We start from the raw sequence: 13,941 nt of genomic DNA, 5'->3' as shown, positions 1-13,941 counted from the left end.
CAGATGTATTCACAAACATGACCCAAATATCTGTCTTGGAAAGTGATGTCAGAGTCAGGGAGACAGAAAGAGAATTAAATATAAAATTTATTAGGCAAAATGTACAACAGCTGCATAAGCTATCTTACAGCTCAAATATAGAGGCTTTATTTTTACTTCCACTCTTTGAGAGTGGAATATAATATTCAACTTAGTTTTAAATTTCTGTAATGAACTGTGAAAACATTCATAAAAAAAACACACTGGCTCACATTTATCACATTTTTCAAAGCAGGAAAGCTCATGTGAAATCCAGTGAGAATTTGCGTTTTAAATGATGGTCAAATATTCTGCTGAAAATAATGTTTCTTAAACTTGAATAAACAAAGATCGTAAAAACCATTAATATAAAAATATGAATTTCTTACCAAGAGAGCTGCTGGTAATGTTTTGAGCAGAGTTATAATCAAAGTGACAATGCTCCGTCAGTGCAGTGCCGATCTATCTGATTCTTTTGTCGCGTATCAAATCCCACAGTTTTTAATCTGTGCCCTATAAAATTCTGTTTCAATGCTGCATCTGCACCGACATCTCCTACCAACTGTGAGATGTGACAAATGACTAAATAAAATGTATCCCAATGCAATTTAAAACTCTGGTAAAAGAATAGGTGTTTGACTCTAATCAGGTTTCCAAAGAAAATGTACTTTTCACGTGAACCATCCAAAACTATATTACAAGAAATCTCCAAAAAGACCTATCAACCACGTTCAGCACCAACAAACATCATTTTGGTAATAACAGGTTGTTTTGTTCTTCATATGCTTTTAAGGAATGGTGTGATCATAGTGCTTGTTAAGGTCATGTCTGGTCTGTTGTAGTATCTGAACAGACTCAATATAAAGAACGGTTCTTTAACAACCAATGAGAGGATTCAGATCAGCTCTCCTGCTCAGAAACATTAATCGGGTAAATGTGGCCTACGGAGTCGCGAGACAAACGTCAGGATGGATTGGAAGAGTGGCACGACATCCTCAGTATGCACCACGTAGCCCGCTGCTCCGTGAGCCTCCGCCCCCTCCTGAGTTACTGTAGTAACCACCGCCACCACCGCTACGACCTGGAAAGGTTTGAAAAGGTAGGTCAGTGTAAAAAGAGCTAACAACACCCAACTTTTATTTAGAGCCTAGGTCTGTAACACAGTAATCTGTGCAAACATCGATCCAAATTATGAAATTTGCCAAAACGAAATGAGTCATGACACTTTCCCACGAATCAGAATGAAAACTCACTCATTTCAGCTGCTCCACTGGCTGTTGAGTTAAGGAACAGCTCAATATAGCGATGCTCTGTGGAGAAAAAACATCAGTCCATCATTCATTTTGAAGAACCTGGAATTCTTCTGCTGTTTAAAATAAATCCACCTGGTTGTTTCCAACTAGTTAAAGTGTAATCTCAAATATCTCAAACGTCATGAAATATTCTTTTTAGTTAGCATTCTGATTTGCTTTTTAAAAAGGGCATTTCAAAGCTTCAGGGGCTTCTTAAAAGGTTTAATTTGTTTTTAATACCAGGATTATGTTCTCTTAATGGTCTTTAGAAATGAATTCGGACATTAAAACCTGCCCCACTCAGAGTCAACCGGCCAAAACACTGGTAGCGTATTGTTGAGTTTGTTCTATTACTCTGCTTCTGTAGATAAAACTGATCCACTCTGTTAGTCAACAAGTACTTTTGTATCATAACATAGCGTAGCGTGACAAAGTGATGTCACAAGAATCGTCACGAGGACAATGAGAGGACGTACGCATGTGGTTCTTGTCTTTGGACATGGCTGCCACAGCGTCTTCATGGGTGCGAAACTCCACATCTGCTTCTCCAGTCGACTTGCCGTTAATAGCCACGTCAATGTGGACCCTCAGAGGATTCAAGGGAGAGAAGAACTACAGGAAGAAAGAAAAACATGTATACATGTGAACAGGCAGAAACATAGACAGATCATGTCAATCTGTATGTTTTTTTCATGACTATCAACATTCAGTGTTTACAAATGCAGAAGCTAACTGGGTTAGAACATGGCGGCGCGACCGACGTCTGCGGCGGCCTCTCCTAGCGATATGGCAGTGCGATCGTGTGTAAATAGTGTGGATGTAAACCCTGTGAAACAACGACGTGTGTATGAGCAACAGTTTCTCACATTTACACCCAACCCTCCCCCTCAGTAGGTCAGTCACCTCGCACTTAAAGCACTTTATTATGGACACGCTCCCAAACTGCTGCTGATGTATGAATGCCATGGTTTCTTTTTTACTTGATACTTGAGTCTGCGAGTCCCCGCAGTATATATCATTAATTAAATGAACGCTACCTGGACCCTGATAAGGACCAAAAAACAGATGAATGGATTAACCAATCAAAATTATTAATTACAATTAAGTTTTTGCCAAAATAAACACTTGTCCATCACAAGTTGATGAGCTTTCTAGCAGCAGTGTTTGCTGCAGGTCTGTTGGTGTTGACTGAAATTCTACAGTCTCCTGCCACTGTCGAAATAATGACATTTTTACATTTTTAAGTGCATTTTCGACAGCCCATGATAAATAAATTATATAATTATTTTGATTAATTTGTATGGCTCTGCACACCAGTCAAGGTGCTGTTCCTGAGCTATGCCGTTGAATAGTGGCCAGAATATTTGTTTGTAGAATATTATATATACAGATATACAGTGAAGTTGACCTTTGACCTTTTGGATAGCCTCTTAGATATTTGTGTAAGATTTGGTTATAATTAACATGTTTTTTTAGGCCACGGCAACCTCTGGCCACGGCTATCGCCAGCGTGGAGGCATAACAATCCCAAGACTTATTAATACCAGAAAACTGAATTCAGTGCTTTTAAAAACTTTTCAGCACCTACAGATATCCTGCATTGAGCTTTAATGTTCTTTAATCTCCAAGAGAAATAAAGGCAGTGTGTGTTCTTACTTTAGCAATGTCTCCCTCTGTGGCACGGAAAGGTAAACCCCTCATATGGACAAAATGGCCGCTGTGGAAGCCAGAGCAACCATCACTTTGACCACTGTAACCGTGGCTTCCCATCCCTGCGCCGAAACACACATACAGACACACACACAGGTTATCAAACACAACCTTCAGTACTGTCAAGAGAAGTAACCTAATACATACCATCTTTATACTTTGTTAATGAGAATGACACAAAGGATAAGAATAAAACATACTCTAGATGTGTGATTATGTGAAATCTATATGCAACCTACTGTGAGAGGTCTTGGATTCATTTTGGAGACTACAAGCCAAAACAGTCAAAATGTACCTTACAAAGCCCTATCCTTATTCTATTTAATGTGAAGAGTAACAACTTAAATAGAAAACGTTTGCGTTTTCAGCAGGGATGTTTAACTGTTGCAGGGTGACTGAATTTTGGACTTTACCTCTTCCTCCCCTCTCTCCTCTCACTCGCTCATCAAACATGCCGTTGCCAAAACAGTAGTTGTTGAAACCATTGTAGCTGTCAAAGCCACCGTAACCTGGACACACACCAACACAGAGCCAGAAAGGAGAATTCAAACTGTGATCACACATGAAAAGGAAATAACTGAACTTGATGTTGGCCAGTAAGCACATTAGTTAACCCTTCTCATATCTTCATGCATCTGAATGTATTGTATTGATTTGACTGTTTTTGTTGATTAACTGTATGATGTTATTTCAAATAGTTTAAGCTATTCTTATGTTTGTGAAAATGAAGCAGCATGACAATTTGGCAATAAAGCAGAAACTAACCAACTAGAACTTAGAAACATCCCTATTAACAACTACATCCATTCCCTCGTAAGTAAATATAAATTTGAGGTAGACTCAACCAAATGACAAAGTTAATAATTCATTAGAGACCACGTTGATCATGTTGATTTTCCCCAAAAGATTCAGCCTTCTGTTTAAAAGTGGCCAAAGGCAGACATTTTCATCTCGTCTTCATTTGTTTGATCTTGTGCCTATCCAGGAGTATCCTGGGGAAATGATTATGGGTGATACCTCTGATGCTCAGCAGAACTAGCGTAAGTAACAAAGTACCCTAATAGCTGATGCACCAGCTGCACTCTCAATGCTTTAAAAGCATTAGCTAAGTGTGTTAGGCAATAACAATAATGGTGTAGCATTCATTTGATATAGTCGCTAACCTAGATCTTTGTGAATGAATGATACTCTGTAATATTCGCTCTACAAAAAAAAAGAGGATTAGCGGCCTGTTATCATGGAAAACACTGCATCTGGTTAAGTAACAGGACACTACGGAAGTCACACCTTTAATTCGCGCAAGGTATCATGGGGGTGAGGAATAAGGTGGTTAACTTCTACTTTACACAACTGTGCTTACCTCCTCCATAGCCCCCTCCACTCCTCATGGTGTCCATCAGAGCCCCACCACGGCCAGGCCCGGGCGCAAAGAACCCTCCTCTTTGGCCCCCCATCATGGGTCTATCATAGGGCCCTGGTCTCTGGCCTCCCATCCCCCGCCTGGGCAGCTCATAGTAGGCTCTGATCTCATTACGACTGCTCTTAAAAATCTCTATATACCTGCAATAAAAGAGGCCCATGGGGTGCGGGGGGCAGAGGAGAGGGTTAAGGTGTAGAAATGGCTTAACTTGGGCTTCATACATAGATATGATTTACAGAGAGAGGAGATAAACACACAAAACACAAATCTTCTAAATAGTGGTTTTAAAAAATAGTAGTTTTAACCTGAAGCTGAGTGTCTGAATGACTGAACCTCAACAATATCTCATCATTAGCTGGGCTTAGGGCTGTAGTGAAGAACTTCTATGCCAACCTCACCTCTTGTTACTTACAGTGAAAACAAATCTTTAGGTGTTGCATTGATAATTTTAAGTGATTTAGATCTGCAGAAAGAAGTTTGATGCTTTTATGATGGAGCTGCCTTTACTGCCTTCTACTACACTTCTACACTTATTCCCCTCTTCCTCAGTAAATTATCTATGAGATACATGTATTAAAGGATATAAAAAAGAAGTGCCGTATGACGCTCTCACACAATTAAATAGAGCTCCCAGATCTTAGATGTAAGATAACCAACAACAAAATGGCATAAAATGCTCACACCATCTATAATTTATAGATTAAATACATGATCTTTCATCCCATTATTCAACATGGCATAAACCCCTTAAACCCCTTAAACCCCTTCCCATTAGCATTTTAACAATGATTACATGACCCACCCAATTAATTTACCCACTTAATCATTTTACCAGTTACTCTAGCACACCATCCCATGCTTAGCATTAAAGCATAACAGAACCCAAGTCGTTAATCCCACAATTACTCTAAAATGACCACCCATTAAATACTGCAATAGAAGCCCAACCCAGTCCAACCCGTCCCCTTCCCGTCTGTCCCACCTGTGCCCTATTCTTTCCTTGTGTTTCCCCAGAGCCTTTTCTGCTATCTCCTTTGAAGCAAACTGCACGAAGGCTTCCCCTGTGCTCCTCCCCTGGTAGTCCACTGGCAGAGTAATCCCATTTGGCACGATTCTCAACCCTTCAACCCAAGCACACATAAATACATAGGTCGGTAGGTAGACTGATAGATATATAGAATAGATAGAACAACACCCACTGCATCACTGGAGCGTTCAGGTTAAAATATATCATGACAGCGAAGAAACATCAGCTGCAGTATTTAAAAAGGGGGCATCTCAGAGGACTGAATTTGCACTTATAAGGTGCCCAGTGGCAGAACTAAACACATACTGGCCTGGAGTCAGCAGCCACAAAATGAAAGTCGATAAAGACAAAATAAATTTTGCTCTGATACACAACCAGATTTAGGTCACAGGCCAAATTCTGATTTTTTAGTATTGCGTGACACTGGTGAATAGTTATTATTAAAAGCTGATTATCTTAGATAAAGGCTGCCTATAAGCAGAATCACAGCACTGACCCCAGATCAGTGTCATGAGACTTTCTTCCCTCAGTCAAAGCAGCCCAGGCCATCCTATTGTTTAACTACCTTTAGTAGGCATGATATAAAGGTCATTTAGTATAAGCATGTTAAATAATGTGTTAATATAACACTAACGTGGTAAGAAGCCAACTAACAATTCATAACGAGGACAACTTGGTAAACACAGTACAACTATACTACAAGAACAAACATACATTTGGCCTTTGGGCCACGACACAAACACATGTTTACTGAGTCAAATTAAAACCACTTTATAATAGGAGAAAAATCCAAAACGTAAATGACAGTGTGTGTGACAAATATTATTCTATGCTTATGTTGTTGTGTTAATCAGCAAAGTGGGGAGCACTGTTCAAAGTGCAGTTGGCAGTAGGACAGCACTTCATGATACAATCAAAGTTACATTTCCAAATATCGCGTTATTTCGTAAAGGGTAACTCCACTAATGTTACACATTAAAGAGCGTTTACAGGTCCTGTAGAGTACAACTGCATATGTGAAACAGTTGTATAGTTGCATTGTGGGTAAGGTAGGCCAGGTTTTAAAAAGCAGTCCATTGGTCCAGCATTGCACTCCCGTAACACTGTTTGACTCATAATGGACAGTTTGAAAACAAATGATCAAAACCGATACAGCAGCACCAGAGATATCACCTTTTTTTCCCCCCACGTTTTCTTTCTCCTTTCATAACCTTTTGCCTATGTTACCCACAATGCAACTTGGCCACTGAATGACATCACTGGAGGTAATTTGTCAAATTACATGCAGCGTCCTCTGGAGACATAAAAGGCTCTATATTACTTTTTCCACATACATTTACACTGTTGTGTCGAAAGTGAAAAAAACTACAAAACTTGGTGAACAGTAAAGCAGTCTGTAAAAACTGTCCAATGATTCAAATGTAAATGGTATAATCTCAGTACAATTTAGGTAGTTAGACAAATGTTAAAATGTTCATGTACCTGAGAAGAACTGGACAATCTCCTCCTTGCTGCAGCCAAAGGGAAGGCCTCTAAGTCTCAGCATGCAGCCACTACAGCTGTCATAGTCAGCAGGACCGCTACGTTTCAGCACCCAGTCCATTTCACTACGGTTTGACTTGAACACTGATTCAAACACACAGAAAGATGGACACACATGTCAAGGTCTGACAGGACAATTTCATTCAGAAAAATATGAATTCTTCAGAAGAGTTTGGTTTAAAGTTATAACATACACACAAACTGGGAAAAGTCTATTTGTACAGTGAAATCAACATAGCTGAGCCATGAAACAATCTTTGACATGCATCGCAAACACACAGGGAACATCTCCAAAGTAAACTGATGACATGGCAGCAACAGAGCAAGTTGCACTTTGACTGTTTGTATTAGTAATGTCATATAATGTAGCAATTATTCAAAGAGAAAGTCAGCACAGGTTACACATTCACTGATTCATCAGCTGGTATAATTGTTTGTATTGCTTACCCTCTATGTATCGGTGACCCATGTATTTACGGTCCTTGGCAAGGGCATTCTTGAAATCCTCGGCTGTTTTGAGCTCAATGAACGCCTCTCCACTGGGACGGCCTTCTTTAGAGTAGGTGAAACACACTCCGTTCACTTTCCCAACGATGTCACAGTCTGTAAACAAGTAAGATCGATCGGGTTTTCCTTAAAAGGATGACACTCAGAAACACTGGGAGGACAGAAGACTTGCATACGGTCACTAACTTATTTAGATTTTAATATACTGTTTGACTTCCACATTAAAAATAAATAATATTCAGGTGTGACAGATGCTTTGTGCTTACACAAACACGATGTAAAGGTGAAAAATCATAGTATGTACGAGATTTTCAGTCTTACCCTTACTATCATTGTTAATGCCTCAAGCTGTAAAAATACATGTGTATTCTCACCAGAGAAAAAACTGGCAACCTCCTCCTGCGTGCAGGACCAGGGCAGTCCTCTGATCCGAACCACATAACCCTCTTCATTCAAAGACATCCTCACTGCCTCAGAGAGCAAAACACACCAGCAACACATTCAATTATTGTGTAAATGATACAGGAACTTGTCCAAAGCCCGTCACACAGTCATCATCAAACAGCTGTGCTTCCAGTATCTCTGGACCTCATAGCACACCTCATCCAATTATGGACAAAAATATTCTAGGCATTAGTTTTGCAAACACCTTTTATATCAACTTAACTACTTGGTTGAAAATGTCTTAATAGTCCTGCATTAGGTTACTTACTGCTCTCATAATTTTTCTGTGTCATTCTTTTATGTAGCTTGAGTGTGCATTGACTATTAATGATAATAAATAATATTTTCTTTGTCAACTATTTGTCCATTGATAATTATAAACAGGGCAGAAGCATTCACCTATTAAACACATGCACAGATATCATCCGTGTAACAATATATTGCACAGCACAGGTTCTGCAGGAAGCTTATATTGACGTTATAAATAACATTTTTGTAGTCTGAAGAAAAAAAAACAATTGCCAGCCATTGAACGCGTAACTATAATTAGTATACAATAACAAAACTCCAGTAGGAGTTGTTAAATAATGTAACACTACAATGCAAGTTACCACAGCTGTCACAGCAGATAAATAAACTAACGTCTGTCACTTCCTCCTTCCAGCTGTGTGTCAAAGTATCGTAAAACCAAGAGGTTTGCTAACGTTAGCTAACGTAACAGCAGTTAATCTCAACTCACTCAGATTATCCAAACAAATCCCAACGACACGTATGTTGTTCTGTGGCAAAGTTACTCCTCTGAAGTTCGCCACGGGAAAATATTTATCAGCCTGGAAACTGTGCTAGCTAATGAAGCTAACGCGTCTCTGCTGTCAGACCGACTTGCTAATGCTGGCTCGGTAACGTTAGCAGTTAGCCGGCTAACAGCTAAGGCTAACTGTAGGACACTGACAGCGGTCAAACGTACAAGGCAAACTAGTTCAATTCCCGGCGGTCGGATGCTGTCAGTGGGTATCAAAACATGTCCCCAGACAGATATAAGAGAGACGACGGTGACAAATGTCTGAAAACGATGAAATTATCTTACAGTCGCCTCTTGTCCCCGGTCTCCTACTCCTGTCCCGAGCCTCAGGTGTCACTGCCAGCAAACCCACTCAGGTATGTTATCGCGAGACTTGGAACACATCAAAAGAAGATGACGTTTGTGCCCTCTAGCTTTTTAATAACGACAGTAATACTTTTAATTAACAATAATAGTAATGATTAAAACTGTAAGAACACGAGGGGGTATGAGAAGAAGAGTGCAAACACGTTCATTTTAATGAAATGAGAAGTATTTTTATTTAACAGTATTGTACAGTTGCTTGACTTTATGTCCAAGGAACGCCCTGAATATGATGACATGTATTGATATGTGTTAATTAACCGTGTTATTGATTCAAAACATTCTTTGTATGTCCGTCGTATTTATTGGAGACTGGCTGAGCGCTTTGAATCATACAGGTCAAGGTGCACTGGAATAAAACATGCTGATTCTTTTGATATGTAAGGCATAAATGAGACAGTGTGCATTGGTCCCGCTGGTTTATTATCTACATATCCAATATCCGACCTCAAAATGAACACTTGACTACATACAGTAGATTGAAAAACCCTGACAATGAGAAGGTGGCGCTTAAGGGGCGCCTGATCAAACCAAACAGACAGGATGCAAAGTCCACCGACAGCAGCGGGACGTCTGTCACCACAGTCCTCTCTGGAGACATTCTCACTTTTAACCTCACTATAATGGAGATTCCAGTGTTCACGCTAGATGCCTTCACCAATTTACCTTTCAAGGGAAATCCAGCGGCAATTTGTCCACTGATGCATGTGAGTAAGGATATTAAAGGTTACAGTAGTCATGACATAATGAGGACTGTCCTGTGATCACATGCAGCAATGCTTTACAAAATGTAACACTGAGACAGATAAAGGCACTTTGACTTGCTGCTTCTAAATTATGTTGTTTGTTCAATGATCACACTTATTTTTTATATATATATAAATGTACAATAGATCAAATATCACTGCACAGTATATTTGTGTTCTGTGCATGTTTGATGTTTCTACAGGAGCTGACTGATGACTTGTATCAGATGATAGCAACAGAGATGAACCTGTCAGAGACAGCTTTCATCACCAGGATCAACCCCTCTGATGATTTTACCACAGGTCAGAACATATACTGTACACCACTGCATCAATTATTACTGATCATAGCCATACAATCTGTATACAACCTTATGTGTTGGTATTGAGGCTGTTGAGTGGGGATAAAACTGTTCAAAGCAATTCATTGGATCTTCCGAACTATAGAGACGTAAGAATAAAGAAATTATTATATTACATGACAAACCATAACATCACTACATCCAGTGATTTTACTAGGCAGAGATTTCCAAACGTTTATTTCATGGTTATTTGCAAACATTTAGCAATATTCATGAATAATACAACATAAAATATGCTACATGAGCATAACTTCACATAATGTGTAGCTTTGAGTACAGAACATAAAGCAAAGCAGATACAGGAATTATGAAAAAACAAAACAAAAGCAGTTTTACCTCCAGAGCGAAGTTAAGGTTGTATCTGAACAACCTTCACTCATCGCTTCACTGTCAGATCTGTTTGGAAAATCCAGGTGCACTGATGAGAAACAAACAGATTATCTAAATATAACACATATAACACATGTTCATCATTGCAGCCAGTAAAGTGGCTACAGAGAGCAAAGGTAGAAGTCAGACATTGTCAGAGACATAAAAGAAAGACTGCTGCGACCCTCTGTGCAGTGAAATGAGGGCAGGGCGCCTCTATGTGTTCTCGTGTGTGCATGAACAGAAAACAGAAATACCTGTCCTCAGCAGTCTGACAGGTAACAAACACACACATAAGACTCTCATTGTTGGGAATGGGGAAAACAAAGCATTGGGCTGTCACAGTTCAAAATGCAGAGTGCAGTCCCACAGTGTTTATACCGCAGAGAGGAATGTCACTGTCATTTTCACACAGCTTAAGAATGCAAACACGTCACCATACACATAACCACACAGCATAATACTGTATATGTACCTCGAGCAGAGTACAGTCACAGGCTATTCAGCAGTTTACATGCAATAATCCTGCTAATAACCCTGTTAAAGAAAAGTTAACTTAACTTGAATGAAGGATGGCTCTCAGCCCAGAACAGACCCCATTACATTTTTGTGTAGATCCAGATTAAGAGACAGATCCAGGATTTTTATGATATGCCATTTTTTGACCTTTTTGTTAATTTTGCATGGAATAATGCATGGAAATCTGGTGTTTTTAGGTGGCTGTTATCTATGAGTGATTATAATTTCATGCAGATCCAAATAAAAATACAGATCTAGCAGATTTAAATATGTTTAATTTGATACTGGATCAAAAGGGGACTGTTGGGCCTTGGCGGAGGTATGCTCTCCACTGAGCGCCATTCTAGTTATGAAAGTAATGACATTAGTCTTTTTGTATAAACATCCTCCCTGAATTAGAATGAGTATTTTATAGCCTTAAGTCAATGTAACTCTTGCATCGGCATTAGACTCATGAAAGAAATGATGGATACATATAAACATTATAGAGAAAAATTTGGGTAATTGTGACGCAAACATTTTTTTGATTGATTTCTGTGTGTTTTCTGACGATATGATGTGATTACCAGGATCAAGGTTCTGTCTTCGATGGTTTACACCAACCAATGAAGTGAATCTGTGTGGTCATGCCACTCTGGCCTCTGCAGCAGTGCTCATCCAGCATATGAGTAAGACACAAAGCAAACATACAAAACCTCCTCCATGTAAACTGCAGCTCAATACAAGACAGGACAATGAATTGTTAATCAGTACATCAACATTAATCAGTAACATGCAAACACAGTCAACCTAGTTCATCAGCTAGTCTGTGAGCATTATCTTCTATGTGTATATGTTATGTTTGTTAGAGAACGTGAATCCCGTTCTGGTGTTTGAGACACGGAGTGGAGATCTGACTGTCACCCAGCAGGGGGAAGAGTACGTCATGGACCTTCCCCTCAACCCGCCCACCGAGCAGGTACAGTATGTGGTCAGATAAACACATCAGGATAGTGTCACAGCACCAGGCAATCCTGGCCCACATGTACTGCTATTATAGTTTCAATTATTTGTCTCTAAATGTGTATTTATGTCAAGAAGTGAAGGATACATTGTGGCTCAGCAGGGCTGTAAGGTATGAAAACAAAACCCTTTTTCTGTCATAGTCTATTGAGAGTTAGCGTTAGCACTGCAAGATGCAAGACCTTCCAAAAGGAAGTTTTTCAGTAACTTTGTAAAGTATTTCAAAAAACTACAAAATATTATAACTCTAACAGCTTTTTGTTTTTCCGAAACCCCTTTTCTCAGGATCCCAATGAGTTCAGAGACATCATCAAGGTCAGTAAGACAGGTTTTACAGCAGACACGTTCTCTGACAGTGAGTGTGTGTTTTGAACCCCTCTGTACTGTATGTATAGTGTGTGATTGTGATTACATTCTTGGGTTTTGTGTGACACAGGCTGCAGTTGGAAACCACCCGGTCCAGGATGTTTATCTAAGCTCCAGCACTAAGAAACTGCTGGTTCGACTGGCAGACAGCTGTGACAGGTAAGAAGGCACACACACACTATTCAACTATTCCTATGAATGAGCCGTTTACTTAATTATATCCCCGTAAAACAGAAAATGTATAACCACTGATCTCTATGTCTCTGTGTCATCTTCGAATCTCTTACTTGTGTCTTCACACGTTTGTTTGTGACTCTGATGAAGTCCTGCATGTGTCCGTCTTTTCTCCAGGTCGGTGCTAACCAGTCTGAAGGTCGACCCTGCTGCTCTTCTGAACATTGAGAGGAGCGGAAGAGTCAAGGGACTCATCCTCACCATGAAAGGTAACAAGAGCTGAAAAACTGACCCATTTCACTTTTGGGTTGGATGTGAATAAAGGGCTGGATCCAGGAATTTTTCTTCCACTTTCCCCATTTTAGTTAATTTCTCAGGGAGTAAAGCACAGATATTGATGAAAAAAATCAGGTGTACTTTGGTGTCTGGTGGAGGTATGCTCTCTACTTAGTGCCACTCTAGTTGTAAATGAAGCTATGAAAACTAAAAGCCTTTCAAAATGTCCTTTCATATCTACCAAAAGGATCTCCAGGCTGCCAGCCAGGATATGACTTCTACTCTAGATACTTTGCTCCATGGAATGGCATCCCTGAGGATCCTGTCACTGGTAATGCTACTACTACACAACATGTTTGTCGGGTTACAGTTTGTGTTTCCATCAACCTGCAAATGGCTCGAATTGCAAAGTTGTGTACAGTACTTTCTGATAAATTTGACACATTTGCATAGACGCAACAGGTACTGGTGAAAATACAAGAACAACCCCAGTGTCAGACATCGAGTAATAGTTAAAAGTTGATAGATGTTCAAGGTGTCCTGTGAAATGTAAAACTCTTGTCTTTTCTGTCCTTGCAGGTTCTGCCCACACTGTGCTGGGTAGCTACTGGTCTAAGAAATTAGGAAAGAAGAAACTGCTTGGTAATTCATGCAACTACTTACAAATATGATTTGATAAATGTCTTGACATGATGCCAGTTGGTAGTCCATTAGTACCTGAGCCATACCGACTCATATAATCATCTGTGTTTGTTTCTGCAGCCTACCAGTGCTCCAAGCGAGGAGGGGAGCTGAAACTAGAAGTGAGAGATGATGGAAGAATCAACATGGCTGGACAGACCGTCACTGTACTGCAGGGAAGAATCACACTGTAGCCACAGGACAGGGACACTGGGACAGTCATGGTGTAGAGAACAGAGAGCATATGCAGGATTTGTACTATTTGATTATAAAATGTTTCTTTTGCTGGTTTTTAAATAAAAAAAAACAAAGCAGACTTTT

At 39.7% G+C, this 13,941-nt stretch overlaps 2 protein-coding genes across 4 annotated transcripts; one reads left to right on the top strand and one right to left on the bottom strand.

Annotated features, from left to right (window-relative positions):
• Positions 1 to 69: 69 nt before the first annotated feature.
• On the bottom strand, positions 70 to 9,130 carry hnrnph3 (heterogeneous nuclear ribonucleoprotein H3 (2H9)). 3 transcript variants are annotated; one of them, XM_084361236.1, is made up of 11 exons: positions 9,048 to 9,130; positions 7,891 to 7,983; positions 7,457 to 7,612; positions 6,950 to 7,093; positions 5,423 to 5,561; positions 4,381 to 4,580; positions 3,434 to 3,529; positions 2,967 to 3,082; positions 1,787 to 1,922; positions 1,272 to 1,328; positions 70 to 1,099 (listed from the first exon to the last, which is right to left on the bottom strand). In XM_084361236.1, exons 2-11 carry the CDS (start codon positions 7,976 to 7,978, stop codon positions 1,014 to 1,016), a joined length of 1,218 nt encoding a protein of 405 aa, XP_084217362.1. In that variant the 5' UTR covers positions 7,979 to 7,983; positions 9,048 to 9,130; the 3' UTR covers positions 70 to 1,013. The 3 variants fall into 3 exon arrangements, with proteins under 3 accessions (XP_084217362.1, XP_084217363.1, XP_084217364.1); XM_084361237.1 differs by having other exon boundaries at positions 7,891 to 7,987; positions 9,048 to 9,112; XM_084361238.1 differs by lacking the exon at positions 9,048 to 9,130 and adding an exon at positions 8,700 to 9,008 and having other exon boundaries at positions 7,891 to 7,987.
• Positions 9,131 to 9,713: 583 nt separating this feature from the next.
• On the top strand, positions 9,714 to 13,870 carry LOC311262093 (phenazine biosynthesis-like domain-containing protein 1). The gene is made up of 10 exons (XM_084361267.1): positions 9,714 to 9,832; positions 10,075 to 10,174; positions 11,691 to 11,789; positions 11,970 to 12,079; positions 12,409 to 12,438; positions 12,560 to 12,648; positions 12,841 to 12,932; positions 13,187 to 13,270; positions 13,519 to 13,581; positions 13,702 to 13,870. Exons 1-10 carry the CDS (start codon positions 9,749 to 9,751, stop codon positions 13,812 to 13,814), a joined length of 864 nt encoding a protein of 287 aa, XP_084217393.1. The 5' UTR covers positions 9,714 to 9,748; the 3' UTR covers positions 13,815 to 13,870.
• The last annotated feature ends 71 nt before the right edge of the window (positions 13,871 to 13,941 follow it).

Source organism: Pagrus pagrus, assembly GCF_965226575.1.
Source record: "Pagrus pagrus genome assembly, chromosome: 1".
Classification (NCBI taxonomy): domain Eukaryota; kingdom Metazoa; phylum Chordata; class Actinopteri; order Spariformes; family Sparidae; genus Pagrus; species Pagrus pagrus.
Note: the sequence above shows the minus strand (reverse complement) of the source record. Positions and strands in the feature narration are given on the sequence as shown.